Below are 22,646 nucleotides of genomic sequence, written 5' to 3'. Positions count from 1 at the left end.
GTTGTTTTCTGCTTGTCTAGGTTTTTTTAAGGGGATTTGCTAAGAGTGTTTCCCTTCTGTTTTGCATGGCTAATATGCGTGTCCTGCTTTTTGTGCAGCAACTCCCATTTTTCCTACTTGCAAGGTGACAGTAATCCCAGAGTGAAGCTGTGGCACAAGGCACTAAGGGAGTGCAGGTTGTGAAAGAGCCACTATGTGGCATCAGGTTCAGAGCTCCTGCACACAGTCTCTGGTCCTCTCTCCACATCTTCCTTGGGTGTTGGGTGCATCACTGCCTGGATAAGGGCAAAAGTGCTCAGCTTGCTGGGGGCATGGCCTGGACAGAGGTCTGGAGAGAGCCGGGTGACAAATGTCTGCTAGAGAGTAGCGTGCGAAGAAGGAAGGGGTGGGAGGAGCCCCGGGTAACAAATACAGGAAATGAGTTCAGCACAACCACAAGTTCACTATTGTTTGGGCCTCCTCTCCTGTACAGCCCCGGAGCTGAACAAATGCTGGTGTGTTTGCAAGATGAAGTCAAGTTTGAAGTTAAAATCCCAACATTTTGCCGCTGGCACTGGAAAGTTGAGCTCCAACAAGGAGTTGCCATGAGCATGGGAAGGAGATGTGGGGCTTTGGTGGTGCTCAGTTCTGTGAAGGAAAATGGCTCACAAGGCAAGAAGGAGCCATTTTAGAAATTCCCTTGTGAAAATAGGCAAATCATATTCCTTCCCTTCCCTCCCTCCAAATGCTCTGGGATTAAACAGGTTTCAGAGTTACTCCCCTGGAGAGGTGCTTTTCCAAAATAAGAGACAGCAGTCAGATGATCCAGAGTTACAATCCACCCTGCCCTGTTTTTCACAGATGTGACAAAATTGCAAATGCTTCAGAAATTAGGAACACTGAAGTAAGAATATTCTGCAGTTCCTTATAAAATGTGTATTCAGCTCTGTGTGTGACGTGGTGCTAAAACCACGTCACACACACAGCTGAAGGTGCTCTCAGATTCCAGCTCCAGTTTAACTTCCAAGTCTGACGTGCTCTAACAATCCTAGATTGTGGATTTGCCATGTTTCTAAAGGAGAGCAGGTGCTCTGACAGCTCCCTGTTTACTTGGACACGGATTTGTCCTGCACTTCAGATAATGGATTGCTGTACTTTATTCTAGGAATGGAAATTTTTATCTTCCCATTATAAATAGCACCATCAGTAAAACTCTAGGATACCTTGGATACCTTGGCTTAGTGACACCATGCATAGGAATGCAGAAAATGCTGAATAATTTAAAGCATTCTATAAATACTTTCATATGGTGCTGCAATCCAAGTACCACTAATCGGATGAGCCTTACACTTAACAAAACAAGTCTCTGGTGAGCCATTGCTGTAGGGTGCTGGAATTGCTGTGGAAAAAACCACTACTACCAACTGACAGCAGCAGGAAATGGGGCTTGGAGGGGAAGAAGCCAACTCTGAAGTGACAGGGAGTCCCAAAAACCGGCTGTCACACTAATACACTTTCTAGTGTGTGTGTTTTGATAAAATCAACTGATTACATGCCTCTGGCTCAAGCAGGCCAAACCCTCCCCTGCTTGTTTGCAAGTCCAGCCTGAAGTTTCAGAAGACATTTCTTTAAGAGTAGTCTCCAGCATTGACCTTTTCAGGCTTGTGCAGGCTGTTAGTTATGGTGATTTGTCCCATGGAAGATCCAGTAATGCAGACTCCAGAATAAAGATAAAAAATAAAGAAAGCCAAGGAAAGGAAGATTGCGCTAAGCAATTTTGCAACCCTTTAGATGCTTTCTGTGAATCTGGACCAGTGTGTGTACTGGGGGTCTATTTTTTGGGGTGTACAGTTTTCTCTCATTCTCCAGTTACTCCCATCTGTTCTGTTTCTTTTGCAGTCCCTGAAGCTCCGAGAAGTTTTTAACTTGGATCACCCTTACAGCAACTTCCTGCTGAAGAACCTGACAATTGTATCTGGCTCTGACATGGTTGACCTCACTTTTCATAACTTTGTGTCCTACAAGGAGAATATTAGCAAGGTATCCGGGCCTGAGGTCTTGGAAGTACTGGGATCCTCTAAGGACTGGGGTATGCAGTGGAGAGTAGGAAAGGAAAGGAGGAGACATGATAATGTAAGATAAGAGTTTAAACATTATGCTGAGATCTTTCAGCATTACTGACAAGGTTATAAACAGCAGGTTTATGTTCCAGTCTGGTGTGGTATCTCCATAGTTCTAGAAGCTTTTGCCCTGCACAGGGAAGGACCAGTAGAAGACCGGTTATTGTTGTCTTTCATGTGTTTTGTATGGATGAATAGGCAGCTGAGAAGTAGAAAAGTTTCAGCTCCTAGTGTTTATAGGCAGGAGGAAGGTGATAGAGTCGAGCCTAGAAGTCTCAGACAGAATAAGGGGTAACAGTTTTAAACTGGAAGATAATAGCTTTTGATTGGATGTGAGAATAATTTCTTCCCTGTGAGGGTGGGGGGCCCTAGCACAGGTTGCCAAGAGAAGCTGTGGCTGCCCCATCCCTGGAAGTGTTAAAGGTCGGACGAGGCTTGAGCAATCCCTGCCCATGTAGGATGTGGCACTGGATGGGCTTTAAGGTCCCTTCCAACCCAAATGATTCCAGGATTCTGTGCCCTTTCCATGTTTGCTGTGTACTTCTTGGAGCAGTTCAGTAGTTCCCAACTGCCTCTGTCCTGTTTGTTCCAGGACTGGGCTGAGGATATAATGGCCATTGCCCGGAATCCCCTCATGTACAACGCTCCCCGCTACACCTTCCTAGAGAAAATGTAAGTCCTTTCTGAGAAACTTTTTTCTCTGAAACGTCCATCTCCTGCTCTTTCTGACAGTAATTGAAAAAAAACAAAAAGACTTCAAAGCATCCAGGTCCCTTGGCAGCCTCCAGACCAAGGCCTGGGTCGTGCCAAGGTTAAGCTGATGGTCTGTAGGACCTCGATTTTCAGTTCACTGTTAGACTGTTTTCCCAATTGCATGTTTTTCCTTTCTCCTCACTTAGTAGGATCTCATAAGATGGTACAAATGTTTTTTTGTAATCTTGCTTGGGTTTTTTTTCACAGTCTAGTGAAGCTGAAGTTGCAACTGAACGAAGAGGGAAAGATTCCTGTCCGGAAGTGAGTGTGGATATTTGTTTCATTGTGTGTTCAGTCAGACTACAGGCAGAGCAACTGGTGAGAGGATGGTTGCTCAGTGGCTTCAGCTGCCTGCTCTTCCTGCACCTAAGAGGAGGAGAAGTTTCCCTCTGTGTCCAGGCCATGGAAGTGCTTGTGCTGCACTGCCATAGGTGACACATAATCTGAGTCTGGATAGGAGACTTTGTGGCCTTCATCTACAGCAAGAAATGGCTTAAATACCCACAGATATAATTTCCTGCTTGTTGCCAAGAAAACACCAACAAAACAAAGTAACTTTGGTAAAATTCTGATCACTGATTATTTCACAAACCTGAGCTGAAAGGTGGATGAGGTGTAGGATTGTTTCCCTTTCCTGTAAGGAGTTCTCCATATGGAGAGCTCTTTGCTGGACTGCCCAGCTCACCTGCAGCAGGGCTCCCTTGCTTTTCTTGTCTCCTTTCTCCCAGTCCTTCCCCACTTCCTCCATCCCTCAGCCTTCGCTCTGGATGTGCATGAGAGTGAAGCAGCTCTGGGCCAGTGTTAGTGCTGGTTTAGGAGCAGAACAGATGGAGATTTGTCCTTCCCTGTCCTCAGCTTGGTCTTGTGTATCAGGTAGGGCTCCCATTAGAATGGGAAGCAAAGCCCAGCCTGTCCCTTCTCCCCTGCACTATGTGACATGAATCTGGAATTGATTTTGTGCCATTCAGTGTCTTCCCAAGAAAAATTGCTCCAGGGCTGGTCCTGTGGTTCCTCTGTGTTGATTTGGCTCGTAGAATGACAAAAGGCAGCACTGCCATGTTGAATTCCCTTTTGGGTCCATAAATTACCTTTTGTTTTAAGAATAAGGAGCTACAGACAGTGCATTTGGGAAGTTTTCAGCCACTCTGCTCTAGGTCTGTGCTGTGTTACAGCATCACAAGAGGTGAGCACTAATTGCCCCAAATAAACACAGGCTCCAGGGTGTGTTGTAAGGCAGAGCTGTGCTGGATTAGGGCTGTACTGACTAAATGGGCTCTTGCAGGGCTGAGCTTTATTCAACACTAAACATTTTTTGTTATTTGTTTTCTAAACCACCAACCAGCAGAATTTCATTGTCAGAAACCAGAATATTCATCAAAGGGCTGTTAAAAATGTGTAGGTCTGTAATGAATAACACACTAGGGAAGAGTGCTTTGAATTAATCTTTAAAATGCAAGCAAGGTAGCATTGCTGCAGGGAGAAACCTGCAGCTTATTCCTCTGGAGCAAGCTAGAAAAAAATATCTGATATAGAATGTACCTCTCCTCAGTGCCCATTTCTTGCAGAATGGTAAAAATGCAGACCATTAAATAGTCCAGATTAAGAGCAACATTTATAAAAATACTCAGTATCTCCAGGTGCAGGTAAACATAAGGCTTTCAAAACTCCTGAAAATTTCACAAGCATTTGCCTTTCCTGTAAATATGTAAATCCCTCTGTAGTCTTACCAAGGCTGCTGCAGTTTTGCCTTGCAAAGGGCAGGGTTTGCATGAGCTGCTGCAGCCCGGGCCAGGCACTCCCTTCTGGCAGCACCGGGCACTCCTTGTTCCCCTGTTTGCTGTGAGCACCTGTGACTCCAGGAGCTTAACAGAACATAGGCTGGATTTATCCGTGGTGGAGACCATGGTGCTGTTGACAGGGATGTTCTAAAAGTAGGGGAAGTTCAGTTATTGTTACTTCTCCACAGTACCATAGGAAGCACCTCCAAGAGGGGCAGAAAAGGACAGGAGAGGGATTTTGAGTGACTGGACTCTTACAGAGTCCATAGCAGAAATACAGAACTTCTGCTTTAAATTGGCAGTCAAAAAATGCTGTGTAGGTTTATCAAACTCAGTCCCTCAGTTACTGCCCTGGAAAAACACTGTCTGTCTTTGCTGGTTCATGCTTACTGTTGTCTTGCCTGTCTCCCTTGCTGTGCATTTGGAGTGTCCTGCACTGCCTGCAGCTCCAGCCCCCCGACCTCTGTCCTGCCCCATGGTGATGTTTGTTTGCCTGTCTGGTCAGTATTTTTCAGATGTTCCCTGCAGACAAGAAGAGGGTGGAAGAAGCATTAAGTGCTTGTCATCTGCCAAATGGCAAGGTAAGGATTTCTCTGGGAATCCAGAAGTCTCATGAGCTTGAGAAGGATCTTTTTCCCTGCCCTGACTGGGATGCCTTTGGCTATGAAAAACCACCAGCCAAGATGTTCTAAGTTGCTTACCTTACCCTCCCACTGCCAGGCCTTAACTCTGGCTGCTGGCATCAGCTCTTAATGTCTTCCAGTAACACTTGTGACTCCAGCACTTGCACTGTGTGGCAGCCAGATATTCCAGTGATTACTGGTGTTGTCACAGCCAAGTGCTGAGGTGTGGGTGCACATGACAGGTAAGAGCTGTCACAGGTTTGTAGTCCTGACACATCTTCATTGCATTCTCAGAATGATGCCATCAACCCTGAGGACTTCCCCGAGCCGGTGTACAAGACGTTCCTCATGAATCTGTGTCCACGGCCTGAGATTGATGAAATATTTACCTCACAGTAAGTTTCCCTCAGACCACAGCCCAGAACTTGGTCTCTTGTGGCAAAAGATAGACATGAAGGAGGGGATTTGGGGTTTGTCTGGCCTTAGGCCTTAGAAGGGCAGGATCCCAGGTCACTCACGGCCTGAATAAAAAGGATGAGACCTCAGTATGCTACAGGACCCTAAAATATATGGGCCCAGAGGGAGGATCAACCTGAGGAAGGATCATCCTCTCCTATGTGAAAAGATTTCTGGAGTAATTCCCAAGCCTTACTTCTGCCCCTCTGTGATTCTCACACTTCAGCCATCTAAAAGCAAAGCCCTACATGACCAAAGATCACCTGGCAAAGTTCATCAACAAGAAGCAGCGTGACACACGCCTCAATGACATCCTCTTCCCACCAGCCAAACCTGAGCAGGTGCAGAGCCTGATAGAAAAGTATGAGCCCAGTGGGTTTAACATCCAGAGAGGTGAGTCTTGTTCAGCCCAAAGCTCTTGCTATTCCGGTTGGATGACAGAGCAGAAGATCTTGTGCCCTCTGCCATCCTGCTTCCCAGGGGAGCAGTCAGCCTGGTTCCCACAACTCCCTGTTGTTCCCACAACTCTCTTTCCACCTCCAAAGAGGGGCCAGAACCGTTCTGTTTGGTGACCATGAACATCTCTGTTTGTCATGCAGGGCAGCTGTCTCCAGAAGGGATGGTCTGGTTCCTCTGTGGCCCTGAGAACAACCTGATAGTGCTGGACAAGCTGATGCTGTACCAGGACATGACCCAGCCACTCTCGCACTACTACATCAATTCCTCACACAACACCTATCTGACAGGTAGGGCTGTGCCAGGGCAGGCACACTCAGGGACAGGGGAGGGACACAGTCGGCCAGGCAGATGTGTGTGCCCTGGGAGTTTTGAGGGCTGGGCTGACTCTAAATGCTGTGTGACATGAAGCAGTGTCGCCCTGCAACCGAAAACATCTTGTCAGTCTGCTGCATCCACCTGCTGAAGGCTGGCAGAGACTCCTGTTGCCCTGTGTGTGCAGGAGCTGTCCTGTGTGAGTAGCTAACGCTGAGCCTCTCTCCTGCAGCTGGGCAGTTTTCTGGGATGTCCTCTCCCGAAATGTACCGCCAGACACTGCTGGCTGGCTGCCGCTGCGTGGAGCTGGACTGCTGGAAGGGCCGGCCCCCAGATGAGGAGCCCATCATCACCCATGGCTTCACCATGACAACTGAGATCCTCTTCAAGGTAGTGAAGGGTTTTCTCCATGGATGCTCTCCCCTGCCTGCTTTTAGACTGATTGCTGAGGGAGCCAGATGGCTGAGGATGTTTGAGAGGAGAAGATTGATGGTGAGGTGACAAGTGAATGAATGTGTGGGTAGAAGGAAAAGTGAACAGATAAGAACTAGGTTGGAGTTTGTACAGTTTTGGAATGGGAGGAGTAGAAGAGAGGTTGATAGCTGGATGAAGAGGATGGATGGATGGATGGATGGATGGATGGATGGATGGATGGATGGATGGATGGATGGATGGATGGATGGATGGATGGATGGATGGATGGATGGATGGATGGATGGATGGATGGATGGATGGATGGATGGATGGATGGATGGATGGATGAAGGAGATGTGGGAAGTCAGGCAGCAGCCATGGAGAGATGGCTGAGCAGAGGGGTGTGTGTACACAGGGCTGTATCACAGGATGGATGCACAGAACGTGGCATGCAGCTGGTGGATTTACAGATAGAGGCACATCAGAGAAGTGAACAGGATGGCTTTTAGAAGACACAGTTAAATGAGTTTATCTTCTGGTCTGCAGCAGGTTTCTGTGGCTGACTGCCTCAAGTGGAGGGTTTTGGAAGAACAGGGTTCAATTCTTTCCTAACGACCTGACTGCTGGAATGTATTTTGTGGAGCAGCTGTCTTCCCTGAGGATTCAGCTCCCAGCCTTTGGAAGCACAGCAGGGCAGTACAGGCAGTACAGGGCATTTATCCACAGCTTGCAAGTTACAAATAAAGGCATCACACTGACTTTTTTTCTGCACTCCTTTACACAGCTGCTGCCAACAGGTAGAGGTGCTTTAGATGTTTTTTTCCAGCTCTTTATTTTTCTTCTGTATCTTCTCCCCAGTTCCCACACTTCACTATTACTAAAATATTTATGTGTGAAGGGGAAAAAAACAACAAACCAAAGCAGTCCTTAAGGTCAGAGGTATTGTCATCAGACTCAGTTATTTCCAAAGCCCTGTGGTATCACTGCTGCTTTTTGCACAGCAGTTCATTGCAGATAGAAGAGAAATAATGGCATTTGTAGCTGCTGTAATTACAGAGTTCTGCTGAAGCCTGGGACCGTACCTCAAGGAAATTATAACCTGCTAACACAGCATGTGCTTGGTTTTGGTTTTACATAACACGTAGTCCTTCCTTCCACTACAACTCCTGTGGCCTTTTAGTAGCATTGTCTGAGGCTTCTCCTGAGAGCCTTGAGGCTTCTGTGACAGACTCCCAGTGGTCCATGGAGGAGCAGCTGTGGCAGCCTCCCTCCTTCCTGAGGTCATGGCTGATCCAGGATTTGGGATGATCAGGGGACTCTAATTGCAAAGGAGCAAATGGCACTTCTTTACCAATTAGCAGGATCAGAAAGGAAAGTAGTGGAAAGTTTGTGGCAGTTTTAACAGGGGCTTGGGGAAAATATTATTTTTTCTTACATCATTAATGCTGAAAAGGTTTCCATGGTATTTGCATTTGAAATGTCAGCACAGCTGGTAACTGAACACTCCAGCTCTCTTTGCTGCCAGGCAAAAGGATTTTATAAGCAGCAGAAATGACAGAAAATTGGGCAGGTTCAGAGGTAAGTATGGATAGAGTTTGCAGTGGTTTAATCTGGTGCTGCACCAGTTCAAGGTGCTTGCAGCAGGAGTTTGTCCCTCTGGCCACACATTCTCACGTGCAGTGATGCACTGACCTGTGCAGCAAAACCAAAATATCACCTTGTTGCATCTTCAGCTTCATTTTGTTGCAAGATGTTGAGTTTAGCTCAGTGTGGATCCTCTGGAGCTGGAAATCTGAGCAGGTGTGAAAAAGATGACACTTCTCACCTTCTTACTGGGAGAAGCTTAGTGACTTTGAAAGGAGCTCCTGAGAGACAGTTACGGAGTCTGTTCAGTGGGAGGTCAGCTGCGTGTCTGTTATTAATGACTGCTGAGCTTCACTCTGACCATGGCCTCTCCCTCAGGATGCTATCGAGGCCATTGCAGAAAGTGCGTTTAAAACATCGCCGTACCCTGTGATCCTGTCCTTCGAGAACCACGTGGACTCGTGAGTATTTGGTGATTGGGAGAACTGGCTGCTGTGTCCAGAGCAGAAAATACACAGGCAAGGGCTGCTGGGTTTTAAGTGAGTGCTGAGCTGAAGTGAAGTATTGCTTGAGGTCTCTGAAGCAACTGAAGGTGGGTCAGAGCTGAAAGATGAGCCTCAACCTGCAGAGTGGGGTGAACACAGTTGTGCAGCTTTTTACCTTAGGGTTGCAGAGTATGAACATAGGAGTTGACTTGGGAATGGGACCTTCACATCTGCATAGCTGAGATGGTTTTCTGGGCAGAGGACATGGACATCTTTTGTTCATGCCAAACTCTGATTTTGGGCATTTGCTTTCCTCTTCACTCCTGCCTGATCTCTCTTAGGCCCAAGCAGCAGGCAAAGATGGCCGAGTACTGCCGAACAATTTTTGGAGACATGCTGCTGACAGAGCCACTGGAGAAATACCCGGTATGAGGGAGCTGGGGCAGGAGGCCACTGGGGAGGCCTTTCTGGAAAACTTGGTCACTCCTGATGCTGGGAGGTGCCACAACAACAGATACAATGCCATGGACATAGATCCTGGTTCATGGAGATAGGTGGAAAACTCTTGTTTAGCACTCTGTCACCTGAGGGGCTCTGGGCGCTGAGCTCTGGGTGGCCAAGGATGTACCGAGGGTACCAGGTGTGTTCTGTACATGACACTGGTCCAGCTCTGTCTGCCAGCACTTGGAAACAGGAGCAAAGGCCTAATCCTGCTTCTAGCCTGGGAATATTCCCTTCCAGGCATAGGTGGGCAGGTCAGTGTCATGTGCTTGGAATAGCTGAGGAAAGGTCCCCTCTGCTTGACCTCAGTCTTCATCTTATCTGTACAACAGGTATTTCTGTGGCCCCAGTGACACCTTTGGTGACACAACTGCCCTGCCAGGAGACATGATTTTAAACACCTGAGCAGGATCTGTGTTCTGCAGGGCACGAGGCAGATCCTTGGGGTGCCCAGAGGAGGGACAGCTGAGGCACCTGGCCCAAGCAGCTGTCTGAAAGCACTGAAACCCAAAGAAGAGCTGGAAAGAAGCAGTGAGCCAGCAGCAGCTGCCCATTGTCCAGCCCCATGTCCAGGCAATAGGAACAGAGGGATGAGGGGGGGAACAGTTCAAGAGATCAACTATGCTATTTACAGGCCTTTGCTGTCTGTGCAGTCTGTCACATGTTCTTGTCGTGAGCCACCTCTTCTGGGATCTTTTTTAAATCTGCTGCAGGCAGTGTTTAAATGTGGCCTGAGTACTGATGAGGGACTGAGGATCTGGGATATAATGAGAGAAGTAGGTGGAATGGGAAGCCAGAGGTATGTGGATGCCTTCAGGCCATCTAGGTGTTATTTTTAGCAGGATGGGTGGCTAGGCAGCATGGCAGAGCCTGAGAAGTGCAAAATGCTGGCCTGAAACCACAGGTGAAATCTTAGGAAAAATCTGCATTAATCTAGTGGGATATGCTGACAGATGGAGGAAATTAGGAGTATAGTGGGTGAGAGATGTGTCTGTGCGCTGACAGTTGGCCAGGGGGACAGGGGAGGTGAACGTTTGAATTCTGTGATGAAATTTATCTGTTACAGCTGAAGCCAGGAGTTCCTCTCCCAAGTCCTAAGGATCTCTTAAGGAAAATCTTGATTAAAAACAAAAAGAACCAATCTATGTCTGGGAAGAGGCAGAACTCTTTGAAGAAAGGGAGGAACATGGAACCAGAAACAACTGAGCAGCCAACCGTTGTGGATGCTGAAGATACTGGTACGTCCGAAGGGGGACTAATAAAACTGATGGGCAAAGCCTTCTAAATCACTCAATACTTGGTGAGCTTGGGACAAGCCAGCACTAGTCATTGAATCAGTTATTCCAAGCAGCAGCAGAAAATTGGAAGAGAAATTAAATCTTCAGAATACTTTGAACACTTAGTCCAACCAAAAGAGAGGATAATTTACCTGCCCATCATCCCTTAGTGATCCACTGATACATTCTGGCTTTTGGGTTGAGGGAAGGGGAATAATTTGTTACTGCTTGTAGCTCTCTGATAACCACAAATTCACCACAGCCTAATTCTTCACCCTGAGGGTCTTGGAGGTTCATAAAACCTTCAGTCCCTGTCTCCTCCCTTCCTGTCAACACTTGGGCTCAGGGCCCCTGTGGTGGAACAGTCCCTGTCATGGTAAGAGCACATGATGTTATGCGAGGACAAGGTGAGCACCACTGCAGAACACTTGAAAATGGGCATTTATTCCTGAAAATATACGTGACCTTGGAGCGGAAATAGTCCAGTGATTGTTGCTCCTAAATGTGAGGGGAGCCTGCAGCAGGAATGGTTTGGTCTCTTGGGTGTGCTCATCCTCAGTGTACCAGTTCATGTTTGGATTTGGCCAATAAAATTGTAGGATTCTTCCCCTCAGTGTTCCAGCATTACTTGGTGGTGAGGTTTGGCAGAGCCCTCCACTGCCAGCAGCCTGCAGGGTCCTGTCTGTGTCCTCCTGATCCATACCACTGATGAGGGCCTGTGTGCTTAGTCTGGGCAGGTGATGTGGCTGAAGAGGAGCCAGAGGAAGAGGATGAACAGCTCAGAAATCTGGATGAAGAGGAAATTAAAAAGATGCAGTCAGATGAGGTACTGTCACTGTTAGCTCTTTTCCTTTTCTGTTTTGATTTTTGATGGCTTCCACTTTTCTCTGGGGCCTCACCCTATTGAATAGAGATGAACCCAAAGTGCAAAGGGGAATGAATCTGTGGGGGACTTTCCATCCCCCACATGACAAGACTCTTGCAGGAAAAACGGAAAAAGAGAAATTTTTTTGCAAACACAAAGAATGCGGCAGTTACTGCTGACTGTGCATGATTTGGAGATAACTGTTTGCCTTGGGCGTGTTGGAGAGGTTTAGCCTTGGTCTGAGAAATTGTTACTGAAAGTGCTGCTGCTGAAGGGGGAGGGAGATCAGTATTCCCTTGAATAAAAGGTCTGTTTCCCATTTCCATCTCCCTGGTATCCTTTGGAGACAAGGAAAAACAACATCCCCGTTTATCCCAGACTCCATGTTCTGAGGGGTCAAAGAGATTCCTGGGCTTTGTATGTCCTCCCTGGAACCTCTCCATGTGCCTTGATTCTGTTTTTGCCCAGCCACCTGGAGATCCTGTGCCCTTGCCCAACATGGAGCTGTAGGACTGGGAAGCCAGAGAAAATGGAGCACTCTGGTCAGGGCAGCCACCAGAGCTCTTTGACTGGGAGGCCCTGGTGCAGTTTGTTTCATCTCCAGGAAAGGTCTCTTCATCTGTTCCCTTTTGAATTGTTTTCTGCTCAGGGCACAGCTGGCCTGGAAGTGACAGCGTACGAGGAGATGTCCAGCCTGGTTAACTACATCCAGCCCATCAAATTCAACTCCTTCGAGGTCTCTGCCAGTAAGTCAGGCTCAGTTCCTTTGGAATCCAGACCAAGAGCTTCCTGCCTCCCTCAGTCCCTGTGCAGAAGGGGGACTGGGCGTGCCTTGCTCCTAAATGCAATCTCCTGTTTCTAGAGAAGAACCGGAGTTACGTCATCTCTTCCTTCACTGAGACCAAGGCTTGCGATCTAGTGAGCAAGTTACCCATGCAGTTTGTAGAGTATCCTTTTGGCAGCCCTTTTCCAGTGCCATTGGGTGCTTGGAGTGTGAGGGAGATTCTTCACAGGATGCATCCTGCTGTAGCCAATATCAAGGCTGCCAGATGCTAGTCCTTAAGTGAGAAGTGTATGGACAAGGAGCCTGAGCCTCCCTGGGGTCTTGTCTGGAAGGCTCTGAGCATTTGGTAGCAGAGCTCCAACAGTTTTTATAATGGGAATATGTGGGCTGGCCCCAGGACGCAACGGGAACAGTGTTTCCTATAGAGCCTGTAGATACAACAAGTGGCAGATGAGCCGCATTTACCCCAAAGGCACCCGGATGGACTCCTCCAATTACCAGCCCCAGATGTTCTGGAATGTCGGCTGTCAGATGGTGGCACTCAACTTCCAGACCATGGGTGAGTGTCAGGGTGTGCTCCAGTCTCTGAACAGGTGAGGTCAGGCACTGCTGATCCCCAGGTGCTCCTGGTCTCTGTCTCTTCCTTTTCTGCCATTTCCCTGGTGATTGTTCCACATGCCCAAAGTGCTGTTCTCCTCTAATTTAATCTCCCACAGACCGACAGCACTTTTCCACGCCCAGTACAGACCTGGCATACACACACGCACACATATGGACTGCTGTCACCCTGTGTCTGGGCACTGTCCCTGGCTGTCCTGTTCCACGATGTCACACTGAATCATATCCGTGAGGGCACCTGCAGCTCCCCCATCCCCCAAGTTGCTACCTCTACAAGGCAGAGGCAGAGCTCCATCTGGCCACAGCACTGACCTGTCTGTGCCATTATTTCCAGGATTTTGACCTGACCAGGGAGGAAAGGCCTTTCCATGCTGCACAACCAGCATAAGAAGGAAAGAAAAGCCTTGAGAGAAAGCTGTACCTTACCCCTCTTCCTTCCTCACAGGGCTGTGTTATGTATAGAGCATAGGAGACAAAAGGGAGCAAGAGCAAGCTTGGTTCTGAAGAGGATGACAGTGCAGGCAGATGCAGCAACCACCAGGCAGTGTCCTCAGTAGTGTCAGACAGAAGATGGACTCAGAGGAGGCCCAAAATGAAAGGAGGAAGGAGCAGAGGAGCTTAGACAGTTACTTATTCCCACCCAAAAATAGCAGGTGCTCCTTAAAGTAGGTTTTAATTTAGTTCTGCCCATGATTTAAGGTGCAAGCGCAAGCAAACCACTTCCCTTTCTTACAACAGCTGCTGTAATACTTTTCCCTGTAGGGTGCTGAGAGGCTTAATTAGTTTTCAAGATGGCTTTGCGAGCGGTGGGCTGGCAGGGGCTGGAAGCTTCCGGCAGCTTTCAGCTCCCTCACAGCACACAGGCTGCCTGTCCCTCCCAGCCCTGTCTCACAGTGTTGTTCTGCTCTCAGATGTCCCCATGCAGCAGAACATGGCCCTGTTTGAGTTCAATGGGCAGTGTGGGTACCTGCTCAAGCACGAGTTCATGCGTCGTCCTGACAAGCAGTTTGACCCCTTCTCCGTGGACCACATCGACGGGCTGGTGGCCACTACTGTCTGTGTCACGGCAAGTACAGCCTGGGGGCCCTGTCCTGTGTCACCCAGGGGGACTCTTAGTGCCACACGAACCCGTGGAGTCCTGTGAGAAAGCGTTACTGTGGCAACTCCCAGGCTTGTCGCTATTTTAAATTAATCGTAATCACATGAAAATGGAAAATGAGCATCTGCCGTGCAGAGGGAGCCAAGGCTGTGCTGGTAGGGAGAGATGAAGTGCTGAAGCAAGAAATAGAGGTGAAGGTAAAAGAAGAGCTGGAGCAGAAAAGCTGCTTTGGGGTGGGAGAGTGACTTTAGGGTGAAGGAATGGGTGGGTCCCCCTGTTTTGTTCTTCCCAGCAGTTGCTAACTGTTTGTGTTGTTCACAGGTACTGTCTGGTCAGTTCCTCTCAGACCGCAGCGTGAAGACCTACGTAGAAGTGGAGCTCCTTGGGCTGCCAAGGGATGCCAAACGCAGACACAGAACCAAACTGACCTCCACGGCCAACTCCATTAACCCTGTGTGGAAAGAGGAGGCTTTTGTTTTTGAAAAGGTGAGAACATTTGATAGTAATTTAGGCAGAGAATCCTTAAAGCTCCTGATGGCCATGAGCACTGCCTTGGCAGAGGTTAGTGCCAGCAGAAGGGACTCCCCTCTAGAGACCTCAGGCACTTTCCAAACAACAATATCCAAAACAACTCTGCATCAATATTTCCCAGAACAGACAATGGTAGATGGGAATGATTCTGGAGATAACAGGCATCCAAAGTCTCCCCTCTGTGATGCCCTCTTCAGATTGATCAGTTTGGAAAACTTCCAGCACCAGACAGGAACTGAATTTCTGTGGTTAAACTGTCAATGAGAAACAGCTAAACTGGAGCAGTAATGGGACCAGTTTTCAGTTGTGCCAGAACATGGAAAGCTGCCCCATCTCTCCCCAGGAATTCAGTGATCACCAGTCCAGCTGCAGGGCACAGGGAAGATAAGTCAAGTATACATTACACAATTCATCTGTCAGGCACAGTATGAAGCTACAGATATTTTCAGCCTACTTGGCTAAAATATTCTCCTTTCAGAAACACTCTGAGGCTTAACTCCTGGCTGAATAATTTTCAGTTCATTTTATGGCACAAGAATACAGGGAAGGAGGGAGTCAAAAGCCTTTATTAGCAATGTTACCATGTTTGCTAAATTATCCATCCCAGTTCATTCCAATGAGTTCTTCCTGGAAACAGTGGTTTGGAGGGTTTGCTGCCCTGTTTTTGTCTTTAGGTAACCCGTGATCCTGTGCAGGCTGAGAAGACTGGTGGAGTTTCTGGGCATTCAGCTATGATGTCTGTGATAAACTGTGCCCTTAAATTACAAGGATTACAATTCCAGGATGGCAGTGCCATCCTGGAAGAGATGGAATTGTTTGGTTGGAAGGAGGAGGATGCTGCTATCAGGAGTTAGAGGTGAGGACACTGGTGTCTTACTCTGCTTTTCCCTTAGATCATGATGCCTGAGTTGGCGTCTCTCAAAATTGTGGCTTGGGAAGAAGGAGGGAAGTTCATTGGCCAGCGTATCATTCCCATCATCGCAATGCACCCAGGTAAATCAGTGAAAATTCCTTCAGCTTTTGTGCCCTTCAGACCTGTCCAGTGGAAGCCATAAAGACCATACAAACAGCTGCATACTTTGCTCCTTAATCTCCATGCCCACAGGCAGTGGAACTTGAAATCCATCTTGTTATAGCTTGGCTTTTTCCCATGATATACAGGCTCCTCCTGTAAAGAGGAGCCTTGTGCTGCTGGAGCAGACAGGGAGGGACAGGATGCCACCAGCTCAACTCCCTCCCCTCTGTGCCCCAGGCTACCACCACGTGTGCCTGCGCAGCGAGAGCAACATGCCGCTCACCATGCCTGCCCTCTTCGTGTTCCTGGAGATCAAGGACTACGTGCCAGATGCTTGGGCAGGTAGGGAGTGCTGGAATGTAGGGGGGGAGGGGAGGGGGAGTGCTTCTGGCCTCCTCCAAACTCTGATTCAGAAGTATTTTTCCAGCATGGGAAGTGCTTTCCTGCTGCACCCTCAATTCCTTGTCAGGGTGGGACTTGAGTGCACACCAGCATCCTGTCACAGCCTCACTGCCTTGGGAAGAGTGTGGAGGCTCCCAGCTGTGCCTGGCTCCCACCTGAGGTGCAGTGCAGGTGTACCAGGCTCCAGTGTGGAATGGCTCAGCCCTACCCTTGTTCAGAGGCAGGAAGAGGTTTCCTTGAGGGAATAAGTGACATCTCTCAGGGGCTGCAGAGAACAGGGGCTTTAGGGAGGTTTTAGGAGTGATGCTCTTCCCTATTGGAAGAGAAGGGAAGTTCTTGCTGGTACTGAGATATGGGGACCTTCCTTTGAGAAGGGTCAGAGCTGGATGTGACAGAAGCCTCACCAGAGGGATCAACTGTCATGACCAAACCAGAGTGCAACAGCATCAGCCACAAGAGCTCTTGTGAATACTTCTCATATTTGCTTTCTCCTCCCCTGTGTTCATACAAATGAACCTTATTCACTGGGGAAATCCTGAGAAATTTGATTTTTCACATTTTTATTAAAGAGATGAGGTTTATACAATGTTGGGCTGGAATTGGAGCAAGCAGCTCTGCAGGTGGGAAAAATCTTAACCTGGCCCTGGCTTTTGGGAGCAGAGTTCCCAAAATCACTTCATAGAGCTACCCTGAACATCAGTTGTGAGCCATGGCCTTGGGCTGGCACTGAGGTGAAGGAGGTTCCCCTCCTCCCTCCCTTGTTGTGTTAGGGAGACTTCGGTCACAAGCAGAGAACACAAACTATTCCTTCTTCACAGTGTCCTGCACTGGGCAGGGAAATGAGTCCATGAGTTGTTTGCTATCCAAGCCCTGCTCTCTGTTTCCAGATCTCACTATTGCCCTCTCCAACCCCATCAAGTTCTTCAACTTGCAGGACAAGCGCTTGATGAAGCTCAAGGATACCTCGGGGGAGGTGAGTTTTTCCGGATTCTCTAAGGTTCTCTAGAGCACCTTACATGGATTCAGCTTGAAATAATGGAGTTTTCATTTACCTCTGATCTTTGTTTTAGAAGCCTAGCACACAGACAAACCTCTCAACTGCTGAGACTAATGGGGTGGCAGGCTCCACTAGGAAACCCAGCATTCCTCCCTCTAACAGGTCCACAGGTAAGTTTCCAAGAGTTTCCAAGCATTTAAGCATCTTGGCAGCTTAATTAATTCTTCTGTACTGACACCAACATGGGCTGTGTTCTGGTGTGCTCTCCTCTGTCCATTTCCAACCTGGACATCCAAGATGGGACATTAACAGGAACTTCTTTTGGGATTTCAGGAGCAGCAGTGTTCACCAAGGATGAAGCTGTGTTAGAAGTAATGCAGATGGCAGGTAACTCCTTATGCTGGTCACCTGGGCTGAGGCCCTGCCTGTACTCTTATATTTCCACATTAAAAATACCAACCCTGCCTGGTATAGCCAGCACTAAAGATAAATCCCAGGAATCTTAGGGCTCCAGGACAGGTTTCCTTCAGCACAGCTGCACTCCCTGTGCAACATGTTGTTCACCTGCTTCTGGGTGCCTGAATGCAGTGTGATGCCAATTCCTGCAAACGCGAAGCCTAATTGTGCCTCAAAACTGAACTGAAGGCACAAGAGGAAACCTGTTTCACTCAGGATATGTTGGCAAATTACTGTTATGTACATCACTTTTTTAGAAGTTATTTCTAAAGAAAAAAGGTTTGCCAGGATAGAATATGTACCTGGGGAGAGGCATCCCAAGGTGTGGAGCAGAGGGGGCTCTGGCTTGGATGTGGTGATCGAGGGACATGTATTGGAGCAGTATGCTCCAGTTTCTGTACTCCAAGCCTTGGGAAGGAGCTGGCACTGTTCAGCCTTTTTATTTTGTATTTCAGAGCCTGAGACAATCACCCTTGCTGAGCTGCAGCAGAAGAAGCGCTTCCTGAAGCTGCTGAAGAGGCAGGAGAAGGAGCTGAGGGAGCTGGAGTGGAAGGGAAGCAAACAGAGGGAGGAGCTGCTGCAGAAATACTCTGTGCTCTTTTCGGAGCTGGCCTGCCCTGTGGGCAAGAAAAGGACAATTCGCACAAGGAAAACACAGAAGAAGAGGTAACCACAGCCTGGGGTCACCTTCCTAAACCAAAACAAGGATCCCCAGGGAAACATGGCCTTCCCTTCTCTGCAGGAAGATGGGGCTGTGCAGGCATGTGCATGTCCCTGGGTTGTTCTCACTGAGGGTGGGTGGGAAGGTTGGGATTGTATTGGTGTGGTGAGAAGCAGCATGGCCCCTGTTTCTGTTCTGCAGGAGCGTCACCCCAAGTGACGCTGGTACCAGTGCAAATCCTGTGAGAGCAGCAGAGAGCATCGATTGCCACTGGCTTGTGGAGCTGAGGGAGAGGCTGGAGATGGACCTCATCCACCTTGGGGAGGAGCACCACAATCGCATCCGAAGGAAGAAAGAGCAGCATGCTACTGAGGTGAGGGCTGCGAGTGTCACCTGAAAACGTGTCCTTGGACAGCCCCAAAAGTCCCAAGTTATTCACTAAACTGAGCTTGGGAATCTGGGCCCAGAACATACCTGACACATGCACACGCCAGGTAATTGAGAATGAAGACATGAAGCTTATTTGTTAGAAGCCCTAAAAATCCTGCAGAAACATTTTTATATGTCTGCTGTTTTAAAAAACAAGAGTAGCATTGCCCTGGAGCTCCATCTGCTCCAGCTCTTCTGATGCCTTAGCATGGAGTTAATGTGGTGTTTAGTGGCTTCACATCTTGCCAGGTGCCACCTCTCCAGGAGCCTGGGAGCTGGGGTGATGTGGGGGTGGGCTGAGGGCTCACCAGTGGCACCATCAGAGCTTGTTCTGCTATTTGACTTGGTGGAAGTCAGAGTCCAGGTGAGGGGAGTTCTGCAGGCTGAGCTCAGCCAAGGCCAGAAGGAGCCACGGTGGTGGCTGGGGATAGAGTGCAGGCTGTGGGATGGTGGTGGTGGTAAATCCAGCATATGCTATCTGTTCCAAGGAAAGGAGAGTGATTCCAGGCTTGGGAGGCCTTTTCCCATTAGTGTTTTCTGAAGGAATTTGCACTGATACATCTTAAATCTTCAGTTCCCTGGTGCACCTTAGGCTTGACAGGCCTCTTGCAAGCTGTGTGCAACCCAGAGGGGAAGATAACACTTGGGCACTGGCTCACCTGGGAATCAGGTTTCTTACCTGGAAGAGGAGCCAGGGATGAAACCTTCCTGTCTCACAAGTGCAGTCTACTGGCACGGTGGGGCCTGCATGTACAGCTGAGCTCACTCCTGTGCCAGTGTTTGCACTGAGCCTCGGCGTGGCAGAATTTGTTGCTCCTCGAATTCAGTGCAGGGAGGTGTACAGCTGACTTGGGTGCACCTGGAAACAGATGGGGTGCAGTGTCTCATCCTGGTTTGTTCCCTTTTGGTCTTGTGTTCATCCCTTAAATAGCAAGTTGCCAGGATCCTGGAGCTGGCCAGGGAGAAGCAGGCAGCTGAGCTGCGGGTGCTGAGGGACACGTCGGAAAGGTAAATACAGCAGTGGAATCACAAATAATGCCACGTTCTGCTCTGGGCAGCACTTTCTGCTGGATCTCACAGCTCTGCTCTGCAGCGAGGGAGGGAGGATGGGGAAGAGAAGGTCTTGATTTCCTTTGGTAAGAAATTGAGGTAGGGGGATGTGACAGGGGATCTCACACAGTGGTATGGGCGGAAGATGCCTCTTTTGATCCCCAGAATTCTGTTCCAGCCACGAGGCACCAAGCAGGATACAGAGTTCCATCTGCAGTGAGCAGCCTGGAACCGCTGATGGGGAAGGATGGGAAATACAGTGCTGGTCCCTGACTGCCACCTCTGTCTCTTAAAGTCAGGACCTCACATTAATCCCTTCCAGGGACTGATCGGTTCTATCTTCTAAGTGAATTGAGCATCTTGGCTCCAGTATTTAAACAAACTGGCAGAATCAATTGACCAGTTTCTAGCCAGATATGTATCCATTTGTTCTTGCAAGAACTTTGTCCTGAAGCTGAAATCCTCACTCATTCCTACTTCCCATTAAATGCTGTCTCAGTCTTTAGTTGCAAATTCCTATAAAACTGCCTCTTTTTGTGTCCTGTCCCAAGCCAGAGTTTACTCAGCTATTCAGCATATTCAGGCAAGTCTAAGGAAACAGGTGAATAGCCAGGTAATGGTTTGCTGACAGTAGGATGTCATTAGTACAGTCACATCTCCCTGGCTGGGAGAAGCTCCAGAAAGATTGCAAGATCTGCAGCAACAGGCAATGAAATGGCAGTTTAATTCAGCAGGAATAAATATAAAATAATGTGAATGGAAAACCCTGGCCATAGCCAATCAGTGCACTGGTTTTGGCACAGGTAAGAGATCTTCAGCTGCTGTGGATGTTCTTCATTCCCAGCTCTGCAGTGGCCAAAATGGCAAACAGAATTTTGGGAATTGTACAGGGAAACAAAAAAAAGATTGAGTCAGCCTTGTGCCACTGGATCCATCTGCACAGAGCTGTCCCCTTCTCAGTGTGCCATCTCAAACAAATAAAGTCTTTGAAAGGACAAGGAGAACAGCCAGCACTGGGGAGGAATTTGTGCACAAAAAGGAATTAAATGGGACAGCTAGGAGAACAGATGTTTGAGGGAATGTGACAGGAATGTGTAAATCATGAATGGTCTGGAAGAGGGAAGAGATTGTTCACTGTTTCTCAGTGGAAAGAAGGATGGGACATCCAGTGAATGTCTCGAGCATGTCTGTCACATTGTGTATAAATTAAGTACTGTTCCTCTCACAGCGAAGAGCTGGGAAATCCCAAAGTGAAGGTAAACTCTAAAGTACGAGTGACATCATGGAACATGATACCTGCATAGATACTGGAGGATAGACTGGAAACTGGGAAGGTAGAGGAGGGAAAATTTCCTGTAGACTTGTTCTCTCTTAGACTTGCCTTTAGCATGTGCTGCCTCCACTGTTGGGCCAAGACACATCCTGACTCAGGACATAAAATGTCCTTGAGACTCCAGACCTCCTGCTGCACAGTCTCCCACATTTGGTGTTTCTGGACAGTGGAACAGTCCAGAGAGCTGTGGATGGAGGATTGCTCTGCTGTCTGGGGCTGGTAACCAGGCTGTATCTCCTCTCTTCTCTCCACAGCAACATTAAAGACATTAAGAAGCGGATGGAGGCAAAGAGAGTGGAGCGGGTCCAGGCCATGCTGAGGAATACCAGTGACAAGGCTGCTCAGGAGAGGTGTGGGAGTGGATATTCCTGGGCTCTGTTCATGCAGGATCTCCTGCTGACTTGGAAGATGAGAAAGTAGAATTTTGCATCCAGTTACATGCCTTATGGCTCAGCCAACTCTGAGTGGTGTTTTGGTGTTTTATTTGTCCTTCCTAGAAGTACAGCAGCTTCTCTCTGTGGTAGGACAGGCTGGGAATGTAACACATCTGTTGATCAGTATAGTACGGATCAGTCCTGACAAATGGGTTTTATGGAAGGAGAAGAGCTGGATTTTACAGGGTTTTATAATTTTCTTTAAAGGTTGAAGAAAGAAATTAACAATTCCCACATTCAGGAAGTGGTGCAGACAGTCAAACGGGTGAGTTCAGGGGTGGGGGTCAGGCTGCCCCAGCAGCTCTGGGTTCTGCATGGGGAGGTGGCCAGGGGAACTCAGTCAGTGTCCAGGGCATTTGTAACCCACAACTCGGGAGCAATGGGAAAGCCTGGCGGGAGGAAAGACACCTCAAGGACCCCAGATCTGCCCTGTGAAGACCCAGTGCCAGTCCATGTCTGTCTGTCAGTGAGTGTCAGCATTTGAGTCCATTTGTCCATCTGTGTTCACATATGTGTGTCTGAGTGGCCATGTGTCCAACTGTGTCTGTGCCTCTGTGTGTGGGCGTGTCTCTGTGCATACCTCTGTGTGTTGAATCTGTGTGTCTGGGTCAGTGTCTCTGTCCAGGTCTGTGTGTCCTTTTGTGTCTGTATGTGTCCCAGTGTCTCTCTGTCTGGGTGTCTGAGTGCATATGTCCATAGGTCCAGGTGTCTGCATGCCCATCTATGTCCATGTATGTCTTTGTGTCTGTGCGTGTCTATCCATTTGTCCTTGTGTCCATGTGTGTCTGTGTTCCTGTATGCATGCATGTCCATGTCTCTGTGTACGTTCATGTAGATCTGCCAGTGTGTCCATGGGCACGTGTGTCCGTGTGTGTCTCTGTATGCCCCTGTGTCAGAGATACATTGTGTCTGCGTGTGTCCATGCACACTGTGTGTGCATATGGGTGTGTCTGCCTTAGGGTGAGTCTCTCTCGGCTTGTGTTTGTATCCATGTATCTCTGTGTTTATCAGTATTCATGTGTGTCCATGTGTCTCTGTATCCAGGAGTCTGTCCTTGTGTGTATCCATGTATGTTTGTCCATCTGTGTCCCTTTGACCAGGTATCTTTGTCCATGTGTCCAAGTGTGGGTGCATCTGTGTGCATCTCTACATGTCTGGGTGTCTGTCTGTGTCCCTGCACGTCTGTGTGTCCGTGAGAGTGTGTCTGCATGTCACTTTATTCCTGTGTGCA

At 48.4% G+C, this 22,646-nt stretch overlaps 1 protein-coding gene across 3 annotated transcripts in view; it reads left to right on the top strand.

Moving 5' to 3' along the window:
- Nucleotides 1-22,646, top strand: part of PLCB2 (phospholipase C beta 2) — a 42,022-nt gene that overhangs the window by 16,624 nt on the left and 2,752 nt on the right. For all 3 annotated transcript variants that reach the window (XM_050974707.1, XM_050974708.1, XM_018922139.3), the window contains 27 exons: nucleotides 1,879-2,019; nucleotides 2,692-2,771; nucleotides 3,060-3,113; nucleotides 5,136-5,211; nucleotides 5,548-5,648; nucleotides 5,936-6,102; nucleotides 6,309-6,455; nucleotides 6,713-6,870; nucleotides 8,857-8,939; nucleotides 9,305-9,389; nucleotides 10,531-10,702; nucleotides 11,470-11,567; nucleotides 12,256-12,352; nucleotides 12,469-12,553; nucleotides 12,825-12,949; nucleotides 13,920-14,074; nucleotides 14,429-14,593; nucleotides 15,532-15,631; nucleotides 15,891-15,995; nucleotides 16,943-17,028; nucleotides 17,126-17,222; nucleotides 17,386-17,439; nucleotides 17,964-18,174; nucleotides 18,371-18,542; nucleotides 19,530-19,606; nucleotides 21,236-21,331; nucleotides 21,623-21,680. In XM_050974707.1, the coding sequence (XP_050830664.1) occupies nucleotides 1,879-2,019; nucleotides 2,692-2,771; nucleotides 3,060-3,113; nucleotides 5,136-5,211; nucleotides 5,548-5,648; nucleotides 5,936-6,102; nucleotides 6,309-6,455; nucleotides 6,713-6,870; nucleotides 8,857-8,939; nucleotides 9,305-9,389; nucleotides 10,531-10,702; nucleotides 11,470-11,567; nucleotides 12,256-12,352; nucleotides 12,469-12,553; nucleotides 12,825-12,949; nucleotides 13,920-14,074; nucleotides 14,429-14,593; nucleotides 15,532-15,631; nucleotides 15,891-15,995; nucleotides 16,943-17,028; nucleotides 17,126-17,222; nucleotides 17,386-17,439; nucleotides 17,964-18,174; nucleotides 18,371-18,542; nucleotides 19,530-19,606; nucleotides 21,236-21,331; nucleotides 21,623-21,680 (3,045 nt within the window). The remainder of the gene's footprint in view (nucleotides 1-1,878; nucleotides 2,020-2,691; nucleotides 2,772-3,059; nucleotides 3,114-5,135; nucleotides 5,212-5,547; nucleotides 5,649-5,935; nucleotides 6,103-6,308; nucleotides 6,456-6,712; nucleotides 6,871-8,856; nucleotides 8,940-9,304; nucleotides 9,390-10,530; nucleotides 10,703-11,469; nucleotides 11,568-12,255; nucleotides 12,353-12,468; nucleotides 12,554-12,824; nucleotides 12,950-13,919; nucleotides 14,075-14,428; nucleotides 14,594-15,531; nucleotides 15,632-15,890; nucleotides 15,996-16,942; nucleotides 17,029-17,125; nucleotides 17,223-17,385; nucleotides 17,440-17,963; nucleotides 18,175-18,370; nucleotides 18,543-19,529; nucleotides 19,607-21,235; nucleotides 21,332-21,622; nucleotides 21,681-22,646) is intronic.

Source organism: Serinus canaria, chromosome 5 (assembly GCF_022539315.1).
Source record: "Serinus canaria isolate serCan28SL12 chromosome 5, serCan2020, whole genome shotgun sequence".
NCBI lineage: Eukaryota > Metazoa > Chordata > Aves > Passeriformes > Fringillidae > Serinus > Serinus canaria.
Note: the sequence above shows the minus strand (reverse complement) of the source record. Positions and strands in the feature narration are given on the sequence as shown.